The 25,788-nt window shown below is 37.1% G+C and overlaps 2 protein-coding genes across 9 annotated transcripts in view; one reads left to right on the top strand and one right to left on the bottom strand.

Moving 5' to 3' along the window:
- The window catches only part of VASH2 (vasohibin 2), a 37,600-nt gene extending 34,260 nt beyond the window's left edge, over window positions 1-3,340 (top strand). For all 3 annotated transcript variants that reach the window (XM_074322175.2, XM_019738038.3, XM_074322176.2), the window contains one exon: window positions 811-3,340. In XM_074322175.2, coding sequence (XP_074178276.1) covers window positions 811-883 — 73 coding nt within the window. In that variant the 3' untranslated portion in view covers window positions 884-3,340. The remainder of the gene's footprint in view (window positions 1-810) is intronic.
- Window positions 3,341-4,282: 942 nt separating this feature from the next.
- Window positions 4,283-24,063, bottom strand: ANGEL2 (angel homolog 2). Of its 6 annotated transcripts, none has more exons than XM_019738032.3 (9): window positions 23,557-24,063; window positions 20,996-21,321; window positions 16,490-16,746; window positions 15,758-15,827; window positions 14,164-14,594; window positions 13,172-13,298; window positions 12,685-12,742; window positions 8,268-8,431; window positions 4,283-6,650 (listed from the first exon to the last, which is right to left on the bottom strand). In XM_019738032.3, exons 1-9 carry the CDS (start codon window positions 23,613-23,615, stop codon window positions 6,499-6,501), a joined length of 1,644 nt encoding a protein of 547 aa, XP_019593591.3. In that variant the 5' UTR covers window positions 23,616-24,063; the 3' UTR covers window positions 4,283-6,498. The 6 variants fall into 6 exon arrangements, with proteins under 6 accessions (XP_019593591.3, XP_019593592.3, XP_074178275.2 ...); XM_019738033.3 differs by lacking the exon at window positions 23,557-24,063 and adding an exon at window positions 23,104-23,482; XM_074322174.2 differs by lacking the exon at window positions 23,557-24,063 and adding an exon at window positions 23,405-23,429.
- Window positions 24,064-25,788: the final 1,725 nt, after the last annotated feature.

Raw genomic sequence — 25,788 nt, 5'->3', positions numbered from 1 at the left:
TGTCTTTATAAGGAAGAAGGGGAGAATGGATGTTGAGGTAATTTATATTTGGGTAAGGAATATGCTTACAGAGTTACAATACCCGGAGAGGTAGTGTGGAAATCATATTTTAATTGGTCTAGGAAATGACTCCCACTTAATCTTTTTCCAAAGCAAGGAATACAGATGAGTACTTCAAGCTTAATCTTTGAAAAAGTGAATTTTTGATTACTGGATTTTCTAAAAGTAGGGCACATGGGGGAGGGGAGAACACAATGTTTAGGTGTAATTGTATATTACAGTTAGCACAAGAACTGGAAAGAAGTACTTTTAAAAATGTGTTAAGAGAGGTGTTTTGCCACTGAATGATTTTGCATATTGACATGCTTTTTCGGATGAATTCTGAAAGGGTCACCCTGATTTTGTACCTTCACCTCTGGAATAGTAACCTCTGTCAGAGACAACCGAGACTCGCCCGAATCGGGGTCGCTTGAGATGGCTTGCAGCTGCTGGGCTTCCCCCACGGCACAAACACTAGGAAGCCACGGTTTCGAGGAGCATTTGGCTCAGAATTTTAGTTTTCCTGTAATATATATGACTTTCTAGACCCTTGTCAAGTTCACAGGGACGGGGTTTCCGAAGTTATAGCGTGACCCAATTCAGGCTTCAAGTTGAACCAACTCAGTCAGCAATCTGTAAAACTGTTTGGCACTCTAGGCTGAAAGCCTATTACAATGTTCCTTAAACTGACTCGAGGCCCCTGAAACTACTAAATGTTCTTTCTTCATCCCATCCCTTTCCCCCCACCCCCTTTCTGTCTTTTACCCTTAGGCCTGCTCTGCCTGAAAAGAAGGTGGCTGATCTCAGCACTCTGAATGAAGTGGGCTATCAGATCCGAATTTAGGCAAAGCCATACACCAACCAGCAAGAGGGCTTCGATGGTGCTTCTCTCTGCACTTTACCCAGCATCTTCAGGAGGAACTGCAACTATTTATTAAGAACTTGTGAATTTTATTTTTAAGGCTTCACTTGGAAATAGAATGAGTGGGCGGAAACCTGAAAATTCACAAAGGGGCAACTATGAAAAGGCTAAAATCATAAACCCCACTGGGGTTGGACTGCCTCCCTCACTCCAGATAGAAAGGATAATACCATAACTGTAGTTCTGTATTTTTCCACTTACATTCTTTTACTTGCTTTGAACATTCTGTAAATGTTCATGAAATCCTCCCTCCCACTTTTGATATAGTAAGGTAACTCAATCAGTGTTAATGTCTTTTGCAGCAATAACAGAGGCAAAGATTGGTGGGTTGTTTTTAAGCAGTCAATATTACCTCAGCATCTTGACATCAGATATGCAAACTTAATGTTTTTTTTTTTATATATACTATTTGTATTGTTTCCCCAGTATTTCCCACGGGGATCTCCACAAAGTTTGGAAATTTTTTCCTGGTGCACACATGTGATGAGATTTAAGGTATTATATGCAAGTGTTTTGCTAAAAAGCACTGAAATTCTTTTGGCAATACGGGAAACCATTTTCAGGATCTTGGAGTTACTTCTTTCTTAATCTTTCTTAAAGCATTCACTGACAGCAGTTTTTGTTCTTTCAAAAACAAAACAAAAAAAAAGCACGTTCAGAAGCTAGTCTATGTTCTGTCACTAACATTTAAACTTTGCAGACTCGAGCAAAAAAACACAGGTCACACACTATTATAAAAATGTAGCAGTATTGCAATAACCTCTGGCAATAACACTCAGAAAGGCAAATCAGTAGGTCTCGAGAAACAGGTAACCTTTCTGTTCACATTTCATCAGATTTTTCAACTCTGAGGCAGGCCTTGATTCTGAAGGACTCGTTGTTGTTAGAGACGTGTTCTGATGTCTTATATTAAGACCAAATGTGGCGCAATGTGATTATTTTCCAGTATCTTGCTTTTCAGTACCACTTCATGACATTTAGGAAGTGGTATTGGAAAATGCAATGAGTTAGAGAAGTGGAACTTCTTTTTAAATGGAAAAGTCTTTAAGTACAATGTTACACCTTATAGCGTGACTTAATTCCTGAAGCAAGTATGACTATCTGGCCTGCATATGGTAGTTACAGTGTAACTTCTGGCTGCAGACCCCACAGAATAACTCTAACAGCATACCAAGTCTGTTTGTTATCAAGAGTACAGCTTCCCGTTTCATTTGTTTTAATAACCATGCCAACTCATGAGACCAAAAGGCCTATTTAAGTGACATCTGCTAGTCAACAAAAGTGTTACTTTAGTCTTAGTGCTTCCCTTCTGGCTTTCTTTGACTGAGGGTGATTTTAGGAAGTGAGTAAAAAAATAACCTGCTCATTGAGGTTATTTATCTGAGGCTGACGTGGAGAGCAAAAGGACTTCATCCTTTAGCCATGTGCACAGGAGCTCACTTTACCCTAAAAATCAATATTACTACTGGAAAGTACTATTTTCTTAAAGAAGTCTAATGACCTTTACATGAACAGGAGCAAGTAAGTATACATCTCGATTAGATTAAAATATGGCATAAGTTACAAATTCTGAACTTAATCACTTTCTTCAAGAATAATATCAGTTAGTAGAATTTGAAACGAGTTAATCTTTGTATATCTTCACAAGGCAAACCCATTTGCAGCCTCATGGCCACAAGTATTTAGATGTTTGGAGTGAGTGAATCATTTCATTCTTATTCTAAAACAAACTGACTCCTCTCTGAGATATTACACACACACACACACACACACACACACACACACACACACACGGTGCCAAAAAAAATGTACACACATTTTAAGGAAAAAACTGTATTAAAGTTGTAATACTCAATATATGCCTATAACAAAAGATGAATACAAGTCGCGTATACATTTTTTTGGCACCCCTGGTATATACATCTTATCAATCTGAAACTTTATTATATCCAATAAGTAGAGAATAATATTGCAATCATTCTAAGAACTTGGAATAGGATTTTCTAAGCATTACTTAAGTACTGTCCCAACTAAAATATAGAAAGTCAATAGTTGCATAGCCTCGTTTCCGACAAAAACAGGGAAAATAATAGGAATACAAACTGTTTCTAATATGATGTATAAGTCTTAAAACGGCTAAGTGGTTTGATGATTCAATTAAGTAACCTAATGTCTTCCACACTAACTTCTTGATTGTACGATTCATTTCCCCAAAACTAGTCAGTTACAGAAACATGAAAATTCACTGAAAATGTTCTTAGTTGTCATCTGTTTTAATACCTATGGAATGTTAATTTCTAAAAGATATGGGAAAGGCACCAAACCACTAAATTCTAGTGCAGTAATTTAAATATTTAAGGCACAACAAACCAAAAAACCCATGACATGATTTACCCCAAAAACTGATTTTAAAATTGGCTATAATTCAAAAGATTAAAAATAAAATGATTTGAAATCTAGTTTTGAAAAAGTTATCAATGCAAGAGAAATTTGATGCGTAAGCCATTTGGCAATATATGCAAAGTTTAAATGAATGACAGAAATCTTGATTTTAGACTACATGTTGTGCTGTTTTGAGTACACTTTGTTTCAGAAAGTGGTATTTAGTATTTTCTATACACTGAAATCATGAGCATTTCACTTTTTCTAAGTCAATTATTTCATAAGGATTTTATTAATAGATACTAGTAAATAGAACTTTGGAAATCTTGATTCAGTATTCTTACTATACCCAAGGCTTTTGTAAGCTATAGTTTTATGTACAACCTTGTACAGTTTTTTTGACATACAATTCAGAATCTTGTTTATTCTCTTGGACTTTGTTCTGGCCAATACATTTTTTTCCCCTTAATCTTTAAGGAAAACTGTGATTGTTTTAGTGGATATTTTTCTAAGTAAATGAAAACTTGTATAACAGTATTTTAGAGAATGCCAGCTAGTGCATGTTTCAAGTTAATGTTTTTCTCATCATCTGTATGTTTATACAGCATGGGACTTTAATAAAACCATCCCGGAAACGTAAGGATTGTTTTTCTTCTGAAAAATGGAAGATGGTGTGATCTTTTTTTCCCCTTGTCCTCTTATTATATACTTGTCCTAGTCGACTAACTTATCACTCTGTCACCCTTGTCTTCTTCCACAATTTTCAGACTCTATATTAAACATCACTCTATTTTGGCACGTCTTAATTCACTTGCATTTTAACATCAGCCTAAGTAATAAAGGCTGAAAAGGGTAATAAAATTGTTCAGAAGAGGCAACAGGCAAGCCTTCTTCGCAGCTTACTCCGTACACCTACCACAAAACCTTCAGGCACAGATGTACTAGTATAATAATTTATTAGGTAATTTATAGATACACAGTGCAAATGACGTGACATCTGTTTCCCCAATCCCTTGAACTCTCTGGATTCTAACTTAGTTTTTTAGGAAAGCAAAGGGTTAAAAGCAGAAAGTTGCTCAATTCAAAAAAAAAAAAATTCAAACATGCATGTTCTTTTGGTATCAAAAGGTACAGTAAACCAAAATTTCATTATGGTATCCCTTTCCATTTAAAACTTGGACAGTATAGCACTTGAAGTTGTAGGAGACTTGGTTTCAGCAATTAACCAGATTTCACTGCTTTTGGTGGGTAAATACAAGGCTCCAACAGAGTTACCAGCTCTTCTGGCCAGAAAAAGTAAAAACAAGTGGATAATTACTTTTCGTAGACCTTTAAAAACGTGTGAAAAAGTTATATTGACCCTTTGGCCTCCAGTCTACAAAATAATACTTCATTTTATATGCTACAGTAGAAAGCAATTTTATGGATTAACTATCAAAGTGAAGCACATAAAAAGGGCCTAAAATCACATTATATTAAGGAGGACATAAAAAATATTTTCACAGCTGTTTTCAGGGATGTTAGTTTGTCAAAAATAACCTATATATAGTTATTTGTTAATAAGCTCACATAACAGAAAGCAGTAATTATTATAATCAATGATTTTTTATTTTTCTTTCCCCAATACTGAAAGGGCCGAGGTCGCTGGTTGCATTCCCACATGGGCCAGTGAGCTGCGCCCTCTACAGCTAAGTTTGTGAACAACAGCTCTCCCTGGAGCTGGGCTGCTGCGAGCAGCCAGAGGTTGGCATGAACTGTCGCGCGCTGCTGTGTGCTGCCCCGGCTTTCTGTGACGACTGGCGACCGACTGCGTCAGCGGGGGGGGGGGGGGGGGGGGGGGGGGGGGGGGGGAGGGGAGGAGCTCAAGGCTCATAACACCAGCATGGGCCAGGGAGGGGGGGGAAGATGAAGTATTCTATTAAGAAAATGCATTGTAAAAACTTGTAATTCAGTATAACTCAATTACAAAATTACTTAGTAAAAAATGCATGTTAATTCTTTGATCCCCATATCTAAAAAAGAAATTTTCACTTTTTATGTTGTAGAATTTTTGATTCAAACTCTCATATGGAACCAACTGCAGGATTATTAGACCGGCTCTTAACCACTTTATAAAAAATGTCAGCACCACCTCACACTGCTGCATCATGGCAAAAGAAAACCATTTTAGAAACAAAATTACCATTAAAACAGTTAAAATGACTACTTAAGAGTGTTAGGTCTCCAAGTTGGTATCTCCCACTAGAGCTGTGCTGGCTTCCTCAAATTTCTGAGGCAAAACAAAAATAATCTTATAGCTGCCACTTTGTTCCAAAGATAAGTTTCTTAAAATACATTTCTATAGAACTGATCTACTAAAATAAAATCTCTCCCCCAACCCAGGGATCTTTTTTTTTGAAACTGAATAGAAAAAAAGAAGAAGAAAAACTGCTAGGGAAACAAAGGCATACCCCAAATTCTGCCTCTCTCAGGCATCCTGTAATGATCTGTTACAGGATAGAAAGAGAAGGCTTGTGTAAAGTACCTCATCCTTCTCTGTATAGTGACCTATATTTTCCCAACAAAATGCAGGTATATTACATGGCAGAGGATAGCAATAAGATGGACTGAGTTATTTGTACAATTTGAAAAAGCATTACCAAGCTCCCTGAAAAACTAAAATGGTTAGATGGACACTTGTGAATGACCTAACGACTTCTGAGATAACTAATTAGGACACAACAAACATAAGGTCCTCACAATGAAATCAGGTCTTCAGGAAGAAAAATGAGTTGTAGTTTGCAAGAACTCAAAGATAGTTTATATCCATTGTAAAACTTACCAAAACATGAAATGAAATTCTTTACTAAGAAGACTAAAGAAGATGCACTATATTTAAAAATCACTGTCAATTTTACTGGAATTTAGAATAAAAAATATACAACTCTTTTACAATAGAGAGCGTTTAGATCTCACTTGTCAGGAAAATAGTCTTTCATTATTAAAAAAGAAAACTGTAAACTTGCTTCTTCTGATAATCTGTTTCAAGCATTTAGTATTTAACAGAACCTCTTCAGGAACTCCAAAGTGTAAAAATGAACAACATGCAAAATCTGTACAGTCTTTGAAAAAGAATATAAACTGGAAAGAAAAGTACACATGTAATCAAAGAAAAGTCAGAGCTCAAGTCTGAACTTGGCCAGTAAAGGCAGATGATCTGAAGAGTTATTTTCATTTGGAAGTCCATTAACAGTCCATAAGTCTTGTTCTGTAAGAAGTGACAGTCTAGCTAGAAGTTTCAAGCCACCAACCAAAGCAACTTCAGTTCCTACATTAAAGAAACACATATTTAGTGAAACTGTGTCAACGAGTAATTGTAAATTAATCATACAAGTCATTTCCCCCCCACAAACAGCAATGATATAGAACTTGAGACCCCTTTGGAAATCTAATATGAAACAGTTTTCAGAGTACGATTAAATTTTTATTGAGTATAACCTAATTATAATCCTCAAATACACAGCAGTTTCAGATGTTTGTTTGTTTTTTTCTATTTCAGGTATTTTTCGATTTCAAGCTGCAAATAATTTTCTTTTTAAACTTTTGTTTATTTTAAGTATGTTTTTCCAGGACCCATCAGCTCCAAGTCAAGTAGTTGTTTCAATCTAGCTGTGGAGGGCGCAGCTCACACTGGCCCATGCGGGGATCAAACCAGCAACCCTGGTGTTACCAGCATTGCGCTCTAACCAACTGAGCTAATCGGTCGCCCACAAATAATCTTCAGAAGAAAATGTCATACATAAGAATGTTAAGAGTAATTTGAAATTGACAACTATGTAAAAAATTCATCTATCGACCATTCTACAGTTGTATAAAATTAGACAGCCCAGTCACAGCTGAGTAGGAAGTTTATAAGGTGACTGAACCATATATTAGTATAATCTGGTCCCAGAGAGTCAGTATCCACAGAAGTACAGAAAGAGGACATGCTCTTAATGTTAAAATTTGAGATGCTGGTCCATGACACACTGCCGCCACCCAGTGAACATTTATGGCATGACAACCACCAGAACCTTAACATAAATTCAAAGCAGCATTTTGCTGAACTGATGTAGTGGGGAGGAGTAAGCCATCTCCTGAGTACTATTAGGTTGGTGCAAAAGTAGTTGTGGTTTAAAAGGTTAAAAATAATTGCAAAAACAATTACTTTTGCACCAACCTACTACTGATGTTATCCTTGGTAGGAAGGGAAAACAAAAGGGGAAAAGAAAAGTAGCACCAAAAAAGGGAAGGAAAGATGAGAAGACAGAGATGCCCCCATTTTGGACTTCCAACGTTTTTTGAATGGTATTTTGACTTCCAGGTATATGAAACTGCATTTTCTTCTCCACACTAAATCCTTTGGTTAATAGTTCAAACCTTATTTTCATTGAATCATACAAGGAAAAGTGTTTTATCACCTTTGCTTTTTTGAAAGCACACAGTCATATTATAAACTTTTCTTTCCAGAAAAATCCGATATTCCAGGGTCAACGTGACAGAATTGTCTATTGTTGGCAGTATAAACAAGGTCTTAAATGAAGGCAGCATACTTTAGTAAAATTTAAGTACAAACTATGTGATGCTGCTGTCACAAGAAAACAGTAAATTTATGGTATATAAAACCAAGTGCAAAATGAAAGACCCAGAACTCAGAAGGTGATGGGAACTCAGGTAGAACGGAGGGCATAATTCTTAGGTAATAACTTGCTTTGAGGTGTTTCACTGCCTCCATCTTTTATAGGTGGCTAAATCAGTCTGTTTAAATATCATACCACTTTAAAACTATTTTTTAAGTTCTAAATCTAGAACTTCATCTAGAAGTTTAGTTAACTTTCTCAACTCTGACCTTGAGGCTTTAGTTCCTGTGTCCTCAAGCAGAACTTAACATGACGTGCACTCTTACCTGGCTGCCCAGCAACATCTCCCTTGTCAGCAGAATAGAAAATATAATCCACGGTTATGGCACTTCGGGAATGACAGGTGGTCACTTCTGGAATTCCAGTGTCAGGAAAATAATGTGAATAAACAGACGACAAGCTGAAACGGTGCTGTAAATTTGAAGATAACCTAAATTGAAAAGAAAAAGTGTTTAGCAGCCATCAAGTTTTTCATGATTTATAATTCCTCCTATTAAAACACTTTTTCATTTCATTTCTAGACAAAGCCAAGACATTAGGACAAGCATTATTTAAAGAGACGATATCACAATGTGGCATTCATTTATTCATGCAGTGATATCCAAAACCTATTAACAAGGCTGTGAAATGGGGGGGAGGGGAGAAAAGCTCAATAATTAACATACTAATGTGATTTTCTTGTTAATTATATTTGCGAGCCTTCTCTCATTAATAAACACATATTCTAAATTTACAGGCATACCTTGTTTTAGCGCACTCCATTTTATTGCACTTCACAAATGCATTTTTTTACACATTGAAGGTTTGTGACAATCCTGTATCGAGCAATTCTACCGGCACCATTTTTCCAACAGCATTTGCTCACTTTGTCTGTCTGTGTCACACTGTAGTAATTCTCACAATATTTCAAACTTTTTTATTGTATTTGTTATGGTAATCTGTAATCAGTGATCTTTGAGTTACTATTGTAATTGTTTTGGGGTGCCATGAACCACACCCCTATGAGACAGTGAACTTAATAAATACTGTATGTGTTCTGACTGCTCCACCAACTGTCCATTCCCCCATCTCTCTCTCTCCTCGGGCCTCCTTATTCCCTATAACATAACAATACTGAAATTAGGCCAATTAGTATACTCGCAATGGCCTCTAAGTGTTCAAATGAAAGAATCGCACGTCTCTCACTTTAAATCAAAAGCTAGAAATTATTAAGCTCAGTGAGGAAGGCATGTTGAAAGCCGTGAGACAGGCCAAAAGCTAGGCCTCTTGTGCCAAACAGTTTGCCAAGTTGTGAATGCAAAGGAAAAGTTGTTGAAGGAAATTAAAAGTGCTACTTCAGTGAACACATGAATGATAAAAAAGCAAAACTGCCTTATTGCTGATATGGAGAGTTTTAGTGGTCTGGATAGAAGATGAAACTGGCCTAAACATTCCCTTAAGCCTGATTCAGCACAAGGCCCTAACTCTCTTCAATTCTGTGAAGGCTGAGGGAGGTGAGGAAGCTGCAGAAGAAAAGTTAAGGAAAGAAGCCATCTCTACAACATAAAAGTGCAAAGTGAAGCAGCAAGTGCTGATGTAGGAGCGGCAGCCAGGCTAAGATAATTTATGAGGATGGCTACACTAAACGACAGACTTTCAATGTAAATGAAACAGCCTTAGACTGAAAGAAGATGTCATTTAGGACTTTCATTGCTAGAGAGAAGTCAATGCCTGGCTTCAAAGCCTCAAAGGACAGGGTGACTCTCTGGTTAGGGGCTAATGAAGCTGGTGACTTTAAGTTGAAGCCAATGCTCATTTATCATCCTGAAAATCCTCTGCCTGTGCTCTGTAAATGGAACAACAAGGCCTGGGTGGCAGCACATCTGTTTACAACATGGTTTACAGAATATTCTAAGGCCACTGTTGAGATCTACTGCTCAGGAAAAAAAAAAGATTCCTTTCAAAATATTACTGTTCATTAACAATGTACCTAGCTATCCAAGAGCTCTGGTGGAGATGTACAATAAGATTAATGTTTTCATGCCTGCCAACACAACATCCATTCCGTAGCCCATGGATCAAAGAGTAATTCCATCTTTCAAGTCTTATTATTTAAGAAATATGTTTAGTGAGGCAATAGCAGCCATGGATAGTGATTCCTCAATGGATCTGTTGAAAGTAAATTGAAAACCTTCCGGAAAGGATTCACCATTCTAGATGCTGTTAGAACATTCATGATTCATAGGAAGAGGTCAAAAATCAACATTAACAGGAGTTTGGAAGAAGTTGATTCTAACCCTCATGGATGACTTTGAGGGGTTCAAGACTTCACTGAAAGAAGTAACTGCACATGTGGTGCAAATAGCCAGAGAACTAGAATTAGAAGTGGAGCCTGAAGATGTAACTGAATTGCTGCAATTTCAGGACAAAATTTGAATGGATGAAGGGCTGCTTCTTAGGGATAAACAAAGAAAGTGTTTTATTTTGTTTTTTAAGAGTTGACTTGAACCAAACTGGCAAGAAAGTGGCTCCTTGAGATGGAATCTACTCCTGGTGAAGATGCTGAGAAGACTGTTGAAATGACAACAAATGATTTAGAATATTACACAAACTTAGTTGTAAAAGCAGCAGCAGGGTTTAAAAGAACTGACTCCAATTTTGAAAGAAGTTCTGTGGCTAAAATGCTGTCAAACAGCATCACATGCTATAGAGAAATTGTTCATGAAAGGAAGTCAATTGATGTGACAAACTTCATTGTTCTCTTATTTTAAGGAATTGCCACAGCCACACCAGCCTTCAGCCACCCCCACCTTGATCAGTGAACAGCCATCAACAACGAGGCAGCACCCTCTACCAGCAAAAAGATTAGAACTCACTGAAAGCTTAGGTGACAGTTAGCATTTTTTTTAGCAATAAAGTATTTTTCATTAACATATGTACATTGTTTCTTGAGACATATTGCTATTGCTCACTTCAGAGACTAAAGTATAATGTAATTATTTTATGCACTGGGAAACCAAAAATTCATTTTATTGCAATATTCACTTTATTGCAATATTCACTTTAGAAGTCCAATGCGCTATCCATTGCACCACAGAGCCATGTGCAATATTCACTTTATTGTGGTGTTCTGGAATGGAACCTGCAGTATCTCTCAGGTATGCCTGTATTAGATTTTTATTGTTTTTAAGAAAGAAAATCAAAGTGGCCTTTAGGAATGCTATTTAGAACCCACCAGACTTTTGATATCAGAGGGGCCATATTTTTCTATGATTATTCTTGCTATGATAAATGAGATAATTTTGTACTGCATCTGAAATAGCTTCTATAATAGTTTACATTTACCTTACACTACAAATACATGTGATATTATGGGTAAGGATTTAAAAATCATTTCCTATTGACACATGAATTTTAAGGATCTTTTATGCTATGAAAGAAAAAACTAAAAAAAAAAATTTTTATTCATCCAACAAACGTTTATTAAGTAACGTTATCTACTAAGTTCCAGGCACTATGTTAGCTGCGGATACACAGATAAAGATGTTGCCCTGCTTTTAAAGAGCTCCGATGTCAATGAACAAAGGTAATTGCTTCAAAATGCCCTTACTTCCAAGCTTTAGCAATTATTTATGTCTAAGGACTTACATTTATAATACTATTAAATGTAAAATAGGTCTCCTACAAACTGTTATCTTAGTATTGACTTTTCAGTTTATAGATTTAAACTGTGTATATAAACTGTTTATATATAGATACTTAAAAGTATCTTTTCTTATACTTCATTTTGTTGTAAAAATTTTAGAATTACTCAAAACTAAGTTTTTGTTAGTAAGATTAGCCTTTTTATTACTCTTACTCAGGGGAGTTTGGACTATTTGAAAGGTTTAATCAAATTTTTATGTGTGTTTTAAAAATTCAAAAAATTGTTTCCTTTCTTATTTTTGTATGAGGTAGTATTTGCTCGTAACAAAGTAAACAAAAGAAAGTAACACTGAAAAGAAAGCAGATAAAATGAATGAGAGATGATTCTAATTTGATCCCAAAATTTAAATGTTTAAAATCAAAACTATAGAAGAGGCGTAATATAAAACAATCAAGATATTTCAAGACTCTCCCAAAGAGACAAGATTTAAGTCTCCATCTGTCACGTTAACATACGTCTGTTTCTCAACTATAGCCCCACGCAGTCTTACTTTTTGAATAATAAAGAATCCAGGGAGCTTCACTTCTCTACCTCTGAGGAGATAAGCAGAAACAATTATCTTCTCTACTGACATATTCTTTTTGGGGTCAATTCTCCTAAAGATTGTTTTGAGATCTAGTAAGTCAAAGGAGGCTAATGATCCTATTGAAATCTGAAAGATATTTTTCTGTGATCTTGACCTTTGTTTAAATATATAATAGTGTGTAAATACTTACTATACGAGTATGTCAAACATCAAACTTTACATGCTTCGTCTCATCTAATCCTCACAATAACCCAAATTATAGATAAGGAAACTGAACCTCAGAGATGTTAAGTTTCTTGCCCAAAGTCAAAAAACTGAAAAGCAGCAAAGTCATGACTGGAACTCGGGTCTGACTTAAGAGACAGCATTCTTCACCAGAACAACATCACATCTTCCTTTTTTTATCCAAGTGATTTTTGAGAATTGATCAACAGAAGTCAGCAAAAGTGTACTACTGCTTTCCAGAACTCACTTTTCAGCTGTCACTAGGACCTCTGTTTTGTCCAGCTGTGTTTCTGTCAGATCACTGTCTGTAAGAACAAAGAGAAATATTTTAATACTATCAATATATTGTTTTGTTCTAGTTTGCTTTAGTATAGCCCTCTCACTCTAGAAGTATATTTAAAGACATGTCAAACTAGATATGTATCTGTCTTAAACTAAGAGAGATACCTAGTTAAATGTTTCATCTGGAATCTGTTCTGATTTGATCTCCAGATTAGCAAACATAAAATGAAAACATTTCCAAAGCAACATGCAAGTAATTCATGCAAAGATAGTTTTGGAAGTTCAACTTCAAAAAGGTAAATTTAGAGATCTTTAAGAAAAGAAATGAGCAAACAGCTGTATGTTTTTATATATCAATATTCATTCCTGAGATTTTATCCCTTTAAAAGTTTAGTTTTATGTCTTCAAAGGGAAACTTAAGAAGACTGCCAAAATGTATTACAAACACTTACCTGTCTTTTCTACTTTTGGTACCTGCTGTACCTCATACACACAGTTCTGTGAGATACCTAGGTTTGGGGGCCAAATTGGAATAGATAAAATTCTTTGTCCCCGTGAAGACTGTTCCTGGCCAGACACCTAAACAAAATTTCAACAGGTATCTTAAGTGAATAGATTTTAAGTAGTTTATGTATTGAAAGTTTATGTCTTAAATGAAAGGGAAGCCAAGAATGGTAAATATAACCCTTTATTCATTATGTTAAGTGATTATGTGTGCTTATAAAATCTTGTTCAAATACAGTTCAGAAAACCCTTATTACTTACAAGAAAATGGCAATCTTTTTCTATACATGTTTTTATCTAATTTGGACATCTAAATGATGTACAGTTTTGGACTAATATTGCCCCTCCTCCTTTGCTACCTGCAATGTAGTTCCTAATATATAAATCTAAGTGAAATTAACTCATAAGGTTTTATACTATCACTCAAAACTCAGTGGTGGAAAACTTATTCTGGTTAAATACACTGAAGATCAAATGATCTAAAGTAAGCAGAAGTGAGCACAATGAAAATAAAAACATGGGCTACATTATAAGGAATTAAAATATGTATCATTATGTAAAGGAAAAATCACAATAAATAGTAAATTACTGTTTTGCCAACTGTACTGTCCACATGCAGTATTCAAAATTCTATTCTGCCACCTTATGAGTAGTTCCTCATTTATGAAGTACTCATGTCTGTCAATGTTTTTTTTTCTTCTTCTCCCCCAATTTGGATTTTTTGCTGACTGCCAATTTCTCCAAGCAGAATGTCACCATGAAAGATGAAATTAAACTAAGTGTAGTGGCTCATTGGTAGCTGTGTAAAACCATCAGAACGTGGTAAAGTGAGGGCACTGGATCACCCAAGGTTTTCAATCAGCCCTGTGATGATTATCCTCACATCACAATGAACAGAGGACTAAGTCCGCCTCTTAACAGTAATGAAGTGAGCACTTACCTTTCCTATGGCAAGTCCTTCATAATTCAATTTTCCTTCCTTTATGAAACTATAGAGCGGAGAACCAGGAACAGAATTAAAATCACCACACATCACAATCGGGCAGAAGCTGCCATCTTTCTGATGAGCAACATTGGCAATCTCTGCCAGAAGTATGGCCAGTTGGGTCAGCTTAATATCACCTCGCCTTGGATTGTACAACAGATGGGTGTTAGCCACACAGATGGCAGGAGAGGCACCACTTGCAGTTTCGGGCTGTTTGGGCTGCAAGAGTAACACTAATCCTACATTGTCTCTGTCCAGCAGAGGGACATCAGGGCGGTAGAACTCCACTGGGTTCACTGACAAGAGTGAAAATTTGGAATGTTTGAAGCAAATGGCACAACCATCAGGTTTCCTTCCTGTCCGAATCTTGTATTCACAGTGATAACCTATAAAAAAGAAAGAAATTTAAAACAAGGGACTGCTTTACACACATACACACAGCAAAACACAGCTCTCCTATTATTTTTAACAATTTTATTATTTAACAATTTTTACAAGTGTATCCTGCAAAACATTAGTAATGTAGGATGTTAATAAGTGTATCTTGCAAAACATTAGGATTGTAGGATAAAAACATTTGGGACTGGGTCTAAGAGGTCTCTGACTAGCACACTTCAGTCTTAAATATGCTAATGTGTATTATCCTGCTCTCATTTCCATCCTAGTAAGTCAATCATGACAAAGACACCAAGGCCTGATAATAATCTACCCACCATGTATCTCTGATGATTTTGCCTCTAACTTCCCACCTCCATCTCCTCCACAGCTGGGCTCACCTGCCTTAAGGAACTCCAACCTCAGGGCCTTTTCCTTGCTATTTACAGTCTGGAATGCTCCAGGCATCATTTGTTCATTTATCTCCTTCACGTCTTTGCTCAAATGTCACCTTCTTTGATCATTTTATTTAAAATAGAAACCTGACCATTCCACTTTCCTTTTTTCTCCAGAAAACTATCATTACCCAATGAACTCTTTGTTTTTTTTATTTAGCTTACTGTCAGCCTTTCTCCACTAGAATGTATGCTTCTCAAGGGCAGAGACTTTATCTGTTTTTCTCACTTCTGTATCCCCACTACCTAAAACACTGCATGATGTACACTAGGCACTCAAAAACTACTTGCTGAATGAATGAATGCAAAGTAGGCAGCACTTCTCAAACAGATAACCTGTTTTTAGAAGTGTTCATTCATCAAAGAGGTTTCTAGCTTCCATCCAATAAGCACTGGTAGACATGTGTGTTTTCATGATGACCTAAGTAAACCTCATGAAACTCAGAATCTTAGGGGTCTAGAGGTGGGCAGAGCAACTCCTGGAAAGGAAACTGTAAGAGATTCTTATACACCTTTCTCTTCGAATTAAGATTATATCCACACAAAAGTTTCCACTTGAAATATCTCTATCTTTTCCCAACCTTTTGAAACTGGAATTAAGTTTTTTCAAAATTAAGATTTTTGGCTCAAATATGCCACATATCTTTGTTAGCAAGTTATGCTTTAACAACATACCAATCTTCCAAAGCAAATTTGGTAAAATAAAAGTTACATTGTACCCAACGATTCCAAACTTGGCCTGATCTCTGTTCCATAATGATCTTCTTGGACTTCTTGCAAACAAAGTACCTTGGAAGAAAAAAAATGGCTTGAATTAAACAAAGATATGTAAATACGAATTTTCTGGTGCTTCCATCTTTAAAAAAGACTTCTAAAAGCCTGATGAAAATTGAAATAAAAATCCTTTTTTCTTGTCATTTATAGCTCTACCAAATTAATGTTTCCACATCTGATCAGTCCCCCAAATCCTGGCCTATAATCGCATGAAGCTCTCTTACTATCTAAAACTGGTATTTCCCAAAGGAAATACTTTTAATTTATGTCAGAATATTTTTCCTGAATTTACATGTTTATTAGTACTAAATCCTCCTGGTCCTTTCTTAAGAGGTAATTTTCTTGAATTCTTGAATGCCATCATTTAGCATAATCTTTGCACAAATTAAATTTAAAATCAAAGGAAATATTGAATACTTAATATGTTGCCAGTCCCTATCTTAGGACTGACCAATACTTAAAATTTTTGGATCTGTTTTGAAAAGTTAGATGATTATTTCTGCCAACAACCATTAGCAAATGATTCTTTGAAAGTCACGATACCTTGTTTAAAACTGTTCCATCACTATATTTAAATGTCTTCTCTCCTTACCAAAGGGAGAAAACTATTTAGTTCACAAATGAACTAGTTAACCTAACTTTTTCTTGTGTGAAGAATTCTGATATTTTGTACTTACATCTGCATCAAAGTGTTTAATTTCTTTCAGAATATTGGGAAACCTAAAACTCCAGTGTAATACTGGCCGCCGGCAGTGTCTATAGAGGTGTGAATTATCTTCCAATAAATTTTGTGAAAGTATATTATAAGACATCACTGAAAAGTCAAACTTGTTCTCACTGTCTTCACATTTGGAGTCAACATTTTTGTCTCCTAGGATCTTCATTTTTTCTTTATTATGGTTACATATATACTCCCAATGCCGTTCTATCATGCCTGTTAAAACATATTGGACAAAATATAAGTAAAAAACATACCACATATTTTCCTGTAAGGATTTTCTTGCCTTTTAAAAATTTGCATACGCAATAAACAACATGTTTCCCTATTTAGTAGCACTAAATAATTAGAAGTTGTCATTAAACTGATTAAAAGGCAGTAAAATGATATATTGACTGACCAAGAAGTACACAACAGGCTTAAAAAGTCATTCTGGAGACTGAGAGTGTGTGCTAATAAAACTAACACTATACAGGGATCATGGTTCCTCAATTCTTTATGGTTAAGAAGTGGCTCTGTCATAGACATGCTTAACAACTTTATAACCATAATATGTTTGTATGTCACAGTTAGCTTTTTAATAAGATAATTTCACATTTTTTATTCCCTATTAGTAAGATAAAATCATCAAGTGATGAACTAAGTTCCAGAAACAACTCATCTCAGAATTTTGCTTTAGACATGAATGAAGGGTGTACAACGGCAATATATGGAAGCATTATTTAGTGCCTAAAATACAAGTGGAAAACACAAACAAAATGAACGAAAAAGACATCTTTTAAATGCACATCAAAGCAAAAGTTAAATGTAAGATGGTTACAGAATGCTAGTAAATGGTAACGGCTGATTGATGAACCTAGTATGCGGCAACCAGGAATGCGAGATGGTTTATATTCTGCAAAGACATCATGTACCCTGAAAAAGGTGATGAAAAGAGGATCAAAAAAGCACGAAATTTGGCAATTATAGGCAGTCCTTGACTTAGAAATGACCACACTGTGTGTGTGTATGTCCCTCTCCCCATCATTAAAGAGCATACTCATATTGCCATGGAAGTCATGAAGAAAAACGTGGAACTTTTAGAGAATCTATGAGTTCAAATGAAGGAGAAAACAAGAAATGGGAAGTACTCAGAAAATAGACTTGGAAATAGATTTCCAAGCACGATTAGATTATGTGGGAAAGCCCTGCCTGAAGGCTTTTACTTCACTGGATTGCAATGCCTAAAATTCCAGCAAATAAAAATTAAATTGAGGAAAAATATTCTATACACAGGGGAAAAAAGATTAAAAGAAAATAATCAGTATTTTTAAGAGCAGTTATCTCTGAGTGGTATGATTGTGGGAGATTTTCCCAAATCTACAATGATATACCAGGGGTGCCAAAAAAATGTATAGAAGTGGACACTTTGGTCAGCGTTGCTCAAGCAGTAGTTCGCCGTAATCAGAAGTGTCTGGACGCTGATGGTAACCACTTTGAGCACCTCTTGTAATTGCAGAAGTCAAATGTGACTTGTATGCATCTTGTTACCGGTATATACTGAGTATTACAATTAATACAGTTATTTACTTTCTTAAAATGTGTATACAGTTTTTTGGCACCCTCTGTATTTATTATCGGAATACTAATGCAATAAAAAAATACCCTTGAAGTAAAATTCAAAAATACCCTACGATCCATGAGTTTAATCAGATTACTTTCCTCAAAATCTAAATGATGATAATCTGCTGCACAAAGGGAATAGAAATTTTGATCAAAGGATAGAAGAGGAGGATGATTTTTGTGATTAGTGAGGTCTGAGTGGAACAACGGAGTTGGAGACTTTGATACCACGAAGGTGCTTGGAGCCTGAGGAGAAGGGTGAAGAGAAAAAACGTGTAAGGAGAGAAAAGCAAGCTAAATAAAAGCCTTCGACTATCACAGAATTTAGCCTAGAGTTTGTCCCATGCCCAGAAAAGGGAGGGAAACTATTCCATTCTCTTTCCTTTACGGAACATAGAGAACCCTGCCCCTAATGGCCCAGAAGTAAGGCTAATTGTACTAGCTCCGCAGAGCTACTGAGATTTGGATCTGAGTTTCTATGGGGAACTCAGATATAACTGATTCTCAAGAACTGATGATCTAGAACAAAACTCATTTATAAATTGGGGAGTACTTATGTTTTTAGCCACAAATCATAAAGTCCTCATATGGACAGGAGATGGAAAGGGCTCCAGTTATGCAAAAAAGATGTAAGCTTTCATTAGTTATAGCACCACACTGGTATCACATTAAAATATGAAAGCTAAAAAACTCATAGTTTCTTGTAAAAAAGAAAAAAATATATATATACATGGGCGTATAAATGCATTAAGATTTTTATAGTCCTGGCGACTAAGCGTTTTAAGCCAATTCTTTTTGCAATTCCATTTGTTTTAAATGACTCAGACCACCAGATTACCTAATTTATACGGTGTCTTTCAAACTTCTAGAGGTTGTAAAACCCTTCAGCATTACCTTTCATGTTATGAACATCAACCCCTGGTATTGGGACTGGGGCTGGAATGATGGGGTAAACACATTTGACCTGACCACATTTGCTTTGAATAAACATAAGGAAACGTGTTCGAATGCTAGAAGTCCATGGAAGACAATCTGAATACTGATGGAGTAAACAGTCTTTGGCCTTCATATACTTCACAACAAAAATTCACACTACGAAAGCTTATATACCTTCCATGTCAGGAGGAACAAGGTGATCACAGCAGAGAAGACAGATGAATCAAAAAAAGTAAGCAATAGGCCTGATCAGGTTTTTAGGGTGCCTAATTAAAAAGTCATAATTGTGTCACATAAATCCTTCAAATACCACTTTAAAGTGATAGGCAAGTTAGCAATGCTGTTCTCTTGATTGAAAAGTATTAGTGAAATAGCGGAAGTCACAGACATGGCTTAACGAAGAGCATTTTCCTTATTCACAATACCTAGGAAGAATGGACATATAGAGAGTCAGGTTGCAATCCAAGTTTATCAGTGTGCAAATGTAATTCCGCATCCATCAAAGGGAAAACGACACCATCACGCTTTTGTGAGCACCTACTATGAAGCCAACAGTGTGCTGGGCACTTGGACATCTCTGTTCATCTTCCACAGGCTTTCAAAGCAGGTATTATTTTACAGTAGGAAACCAAGGAGCAGAGAGGCTCAGTAGCCTGTCCATGTTCACACGATTCGTGGTGGAGCAGAGTGAGAGCAGGGAGTGGTTCCTAAGCCCACGCTTATGGCATTATTCCACAGCTCCACCTGAGAGCCACCAGATTTACAAAAGGCTAAACAAGTGTGCTGACCTGTTGGACAGTGAATATGTGAATGAAAAGCACTCTTATGTCATCATACAGCCCTAGGTTTATAGACTATGGATTGTTCTTAGAAACCTAATTCTAATGCCTCTACATACACCTTTCATTCATTCAAAGAAATATTTAGCAACACATACTGTGGCTAAATACCACACAAATAGATTTTTCACTTCTGAATGCTTAGAATTTCTACTTAAATGTGTAGCATTTCTACTTAAAAGAACACAAGCTAATCTTCTAGCTCTAACTTCCAGGTGAGACTTACTGTGAATGTCTTCTTTTGACAAACTTATGTCCACTCCCTACACATTAACACTCACGCAGCCTATTTTCAAATATCTTCAGAGGAATTATCCTCGCTAAGAACCACAGCTCAGTAAGAAAGACAATTCCAAGTCCTACTTGGACAATTCATGTACGTTGGGGGGTGGCAGCACAGAGGGAGCCTGGTGAACTGTTTACGGTAAAAAGAGTTATGAGAAAAATAGAAAAAAAATCAATATATTTAGAAAAAACTTTTTCTCAAAATTGAGTAAGATCTGGTTTTCTTTTTAAAAGATTAAAACTTTCCACAGACTCTCAAGATTACATCTATAGACTCCAGTATAAGAAATATAGAATAAGCTAAAATCTTATTCTGTAAAGTATCTTCATTTATGATTGTTTCTATTAAAGGAATGCTATCTTATTTTTTAAAGTTAGCATTAAATAAGTTAGCATTAAAAACGAAAACATGAAATTTAATTTTTTAATAGATCTGTGAACTCCCAATAATACATCCACCACACCAATTTCTAAGACATCTAAGAAACTTTGTTTCAAAAACACTGGATTTGAAAATCATTCTTAAACTTAACGTTTTAATCTAGTCCTCCATTCATTTCCACCTTATTCTATATGTAGAATCACTTCTATTTTTACTGCCAGTAATACACAATTAATTAAAGATAAAAATAGAAACTTCATTAAACGAATAATTTTTTTTTCCTAACAGAAAACTATTGGCTGAAAACAAACCTCAAATATCTATAAAACCTGCAGGAGGTTTTCCTGAAGATTAGATATAAAAGCTTCAATTAGTCTATGGCTTATGTCTATTTCTGCACCAAGATACACGTCACCTTTACCTTGGTGTTTTCTTCGTTTTGATGAAGGTTCATCTCCCTCAGTGTTCATGATGTAACTAGAGAGATGAAGCAAAGATGTCTGGCTCAGGTTGTCAGGTCTCCAGTTCCAGTACTGAAACTGAGTTCTAGACTCAAACAAACAAGGTGGTCTCCAATTTAGTGAAAAATGCCTACTACTGAAGTACGGGTAAGGAGCACGAGAATAATGTCCAGGCCACCTCATACAACTAGAAACATGTCTGTTCCAGCAACACCTTTGCAGATTCTCCCACGGTGTAGTCCAGTCTCTGCCCAGACTCTTCTGGTGATGGGTTAACATGGGGTATCTAAAAGAAATAAATATACTCCTTGAGGCACCACTTTTTGTTCAGCTATACCACATGAAATCTAAATCTGTTTCCTCAAGGGAAGACAATGTCTAATATTTAAAATCTGACTTCTAAATCTGTGGCTGGGGGAAAGCAGCTATGATCTAACTATTAGCAGCAATCTCAATACTCTTGCTAAACAACTATGAATCCACCAGCCTCCCAAAACACATACACTTCAAAAGCCCACAGTTCAACTGAGAAATGAATCAACCATCAAACTGGTATTCAGAATAGCTTTCTAGCATTTTATATAACTCAACAAATAAAATCCACAGCAAAAGTAACACTTAAATCAAATATGGAACACATAAGCTGACTACAATTAAAGTGAATCTCTCCTCCAACTTGGGTCTGGGGTAAAAACACATTTTTGAACAGTTTTTTTATACCAAGGTTATATTTTCCAAACATTTGAATAGCTAAGAAAACAAAAGCCTATTACAATTTCACAAAACTCTCTTGCTAATCAGGCAGATAATTTATTTTTCCATCTTTTTTTTTTTTTCCTTTTTAAAGCATGCTTCTCCTTGAGGGAAATGAAAGAGGATAAAGTTTACTAGAAATTCACCAACACTCCAAACCCAACAGCACCAACTTAACCTATCATCCAAAATATCTCTAAAGTAGTGTTATCATTATGTTGAAGATACGTTGCTCTCAGGCTCTCTTAAGCACCATCTTCTTATACTAGTATTCTGGCAAAATGTTAGGATTAAGAACATTTATCTTTTCCTCCAGAATTCCTTAAAGGTACATTTCCAAGATCACGCCAACAATGTCCACTTTCATCACCAAAGGAATTTTACTTAAACTGTATTTTCTGTTATTTGACTTTTATGTATTATGTTCGTTTCATTTCAACATTTAAATTTTTTATTATTTTTGTAGTTAATGCATTTTCAAGTTATTCTCTAAATTCAACTTAATTGTAAACCTTTTTTTTTTAAATTAAATTTATTGGGGTGAAAATGGTTAGTAAAATTACATAGGTTTTAAGTGTACAATTCTGTAATACATCCTTTATATATCACATTGTGTGCTCACCACCCAGAGTCAGTTCTCCTTCCATCACCATGTATTTGACTAATTGTAAATATTTAAATGCATTACATGGGCAGACTATCCTGCTTTGTGAAAACTCGGAAAGCCATGGAGATTTGGGCTCTTGTTCCATACACTGTCTATCCTAATAAACTACCATATGGAGGTATAATACTTGCACTATAAAACTTATTCTCTGTATTTGTAATTATTTATATAGATGTCTTTTTCTCTTAAGATGGTGTGCTCCTTCAAGGCCAGAACTTTCTTAATCATTTTAATCCATCTTCCCAAGTGCCTAGCACAGCGCCTGGCACACAGCTGGTACTCAGGAAAACATTGCTGAACTGAATTGTCAAGTCCCAGGACTATAGGAGTTAAAACCAGATCCCCATAACTTATGTAATAATACAGTGCTGTGCTTCCCATGTGTGGTACACCAGTCGGTTTCATATGGTACACAATTAAACTTTTTGATTTTTAACATCTAAATATTTAAAGTGTATTAGGAAAAAAATACCCAAGATTTCGCAGGTAACAGCTTAGAGCGACGCTAACATATGTAGCACCGGTTGAAGTGCTCTTTTTTAATGAGTCAATTCCAAAAAAAAAATATCTAGTAAGTAATACAGGCGTGAACGAGAATTTGGTAATAATCGTAAATGTAAGTGACTCAAGTTCGAGGCATTAACACACCAACAAACCAACGCCTGGGCGTGTGCACTGCGCGCGCGCGCCTCCCTCGGGTCCGGCCGCCCCGGGACCCACTGCGCCGGGCGGCCTCCCCGCGGGCCGTCAGCTCCCAGAAGACGCTCAGGAGCCGGAGAGTAGCCGGGGCCCCGGAGGCTCAGGCAGGCTTGGAGGTGGCGACGGGGTAGTGGGCCGGCGCTCCAAGGCCAAGCCCGGTGGGAAGGGCATCAGCCCGGCCAGCGGCCGATGCGGTCCGGGCCCGGGCCCTGGCCAGCCCACCGTCCCGCCGGCCGCGTGCCGGGTTTACCTATCCTTCGGGGCCTCCGGAGGCTCGCCACGGCCGCACCACCGCCCCGACCCTCTTCCTCCTGCTTCCTCCCCCAGCCCGGCCCGCCCCGCCCCGCCCCGGCTCACCCGGGCCGCCCCTCCCTCTTCCCTACCGCCCCTCGCCCTACTAACCGGCCTCTCCCCGCTACACAGCGGCCGTAGCCCCTCCTCACACAGCGCCACGCTTCCATCTTGCCCCGCTGTCGTCGTCCAGGTCTCAGGCCCGTGTCTCAACCTCAACCTCTACAGCCGATTTGGCGACGGAAAGCTCCAGGGACTCCCCATCAGTAGCCCTCGGGCCTCCCGGCCCGGCTGCAAAGCATGCTGGGAGGCTCAGTCTCGCCCGTGGCCAAGTCCCCATCTTGCGCCGCGAAAGTCACTTAATTGTCTCAACCCTGAATTGCGTTCAAGATGCGTGCGCAGAGCGTGTGAAGAATGGGCAGCCATTTCAGAAGAGGGCAAAACACCCGTCCTGCGTCTTAAAGAAACAGGAAGAAACAAACTGCGGACTAGTTTTAAAGCCTATGGGAGGGTGCAGTGGGGTTACTGTATGAGAACTGAGAAGAAAAATTATTTTCGCGTGCTTTTATAATGTCTTTGGGAAATTCGGAAGGTGGATGCCCAAGGTAGGGAAATGCCCTTCTCTGGGTTCTCATAGAACTGAGGTACCACGGAATTTTGCAATTAATTTTGCAGGAACATTTCCGCAGAGGTCACTTTTAAACGTATGTTATTGTCATGTGTGTCCATCTCTATCAAATTTGGTATACGATTCTAGGTTCTTGGAAAACTTATTTAAGTGGAGACTCCTCCAAGAGATATAAGTGTGGAAGAATAAAGTAGAGAGAGCAGAAGGGCAAAGGATACTGGAAGGCAGGAGCACTGCTTTTATAGGCTCTTTGGGAGAGCAGCGGAGTAATTTTTTGGGAAGGCTTGTGTTAATAAGGAAATCAGATGCATTTGAAGAAAACTTTCTTTAGTATAAATATAGTTGATTACCCTTTCTTGTGGTAGTTATGTTCTACTGCCAACATTGAATTAGTGAATACGGAACCATTTCTCCTAGGGGAGCACCTTAGTCGTTTTTGTTTTGTTTTGTTTCTTAATTTCTCTTTGTACATTTATCTCTCATTGCTATGTGTATGGAGCAGAGGATATCTTCAGTGCAAGAACTTATATCTCAGCTGGAAGTACAAATATATTGTGTTATGTAATGTCCAGAAGCAATTTCTTTATAAGTACAAAATTTATGCCTCAAGAACCTTGAGGACACTGAGCACAGGAAATGGGAAGACTCCTGAGTCACATAGACCAGGGTTTTAGCACAGACCCTGACACATCCCACCTGTGCCATTGGCAAATACTCATATGTATATCACCTCTTTGACTGCAGTTACCTCATCTCTAAAAATTGAGATAATAATGCTTATGAAATATTGTGAGGATTAAATAAAATGATAGCTGTGAAGTATCTGTTATAAGACGCACAGAGGCAGAATTGTTTTATGTTGCATCAACTTTGTATGCAAAACAAACTTGAACGCATAAAATTGGTTAAATAGTTCCCGAAAGCGGCCTGAGGTGACCTCTGAAAATGGTTCCCTATTCGCTTGACCCAGAGAACCCCACAAAATCATGTAAATCGAGAGGTTCAAATCCACAGATTCATTTTAAGAACACTCGTGAGACTGGCCATCCAGGGTATGCATATCCGAAAAGCCACCAAGTATTTAAAGGATGTCACGTTACAAAAGCAATATGTGCCATTCCATCATTACAATGGTGGAGTCGGGAGGTGTGCCCAGGCCAAACAGTGGGGTGGGACGCATGGTCGTTGGCCCAAAGAGAGTGCAGAATTTTTACTGCACGTGCTTGAAAATGCAGAGAGTAATGCTGAACTTACGGGTTTAGATGTAGACTCTCTGGTCATTGAGCACACCCAGGTGAACAAAGCTCCCAAGATGCGGCGCAGAATTTACAGAGCTCACGGGCGGATTAACCCATACAGGCGCTCTCCTTGCCACACTGAGCTGATCCTCACTGAAAAAGAACAAATTGTTCCGAAACCAGAAGAGGAGGTTGCTCAGAAGAAAAACATCTCCCAGAAGAAACTGAAGAAACAAAAACTTAAGGCCCGGGAGTAAATTCAACATCAAATAAATGCTAATAAAAGTAAAAGCAGAAAAAAAAATTGGTTAAATAAACTATGATATACTGAATAGATAATACGCTCGTACACATAAAACAGAACTTTATGCAGACCCTTTGGGAAACTGTCAGGAAATTAAAAACAAGATAAAAATGTTATAAAATTAAATGAAAAGTAATCCAGTATAGATTCAATGTATATGGTATTCATTTAAT

Source organism: Rhinolophus sinicus, chromosome 11 (assembly GCF_057876585.1).
Source record: "Rhinolophus sinicus isolate RSI-liver-muscle chromosome 11, RSI-T2T, whole genome shotgun sequence".
Classification (NCBI taxonomy): Eukaryota; Metazoa; Chordata; class Mammalia; order Chiroptera; family Rhinolophidae; genus Rhinolophus; species Rhinolophus sinicus.
The sequence above is the reverse complement of the archived record's forward strand: the minus strand, read 5'-3'. Positions and strand labels throughout refer to the sequence as shown.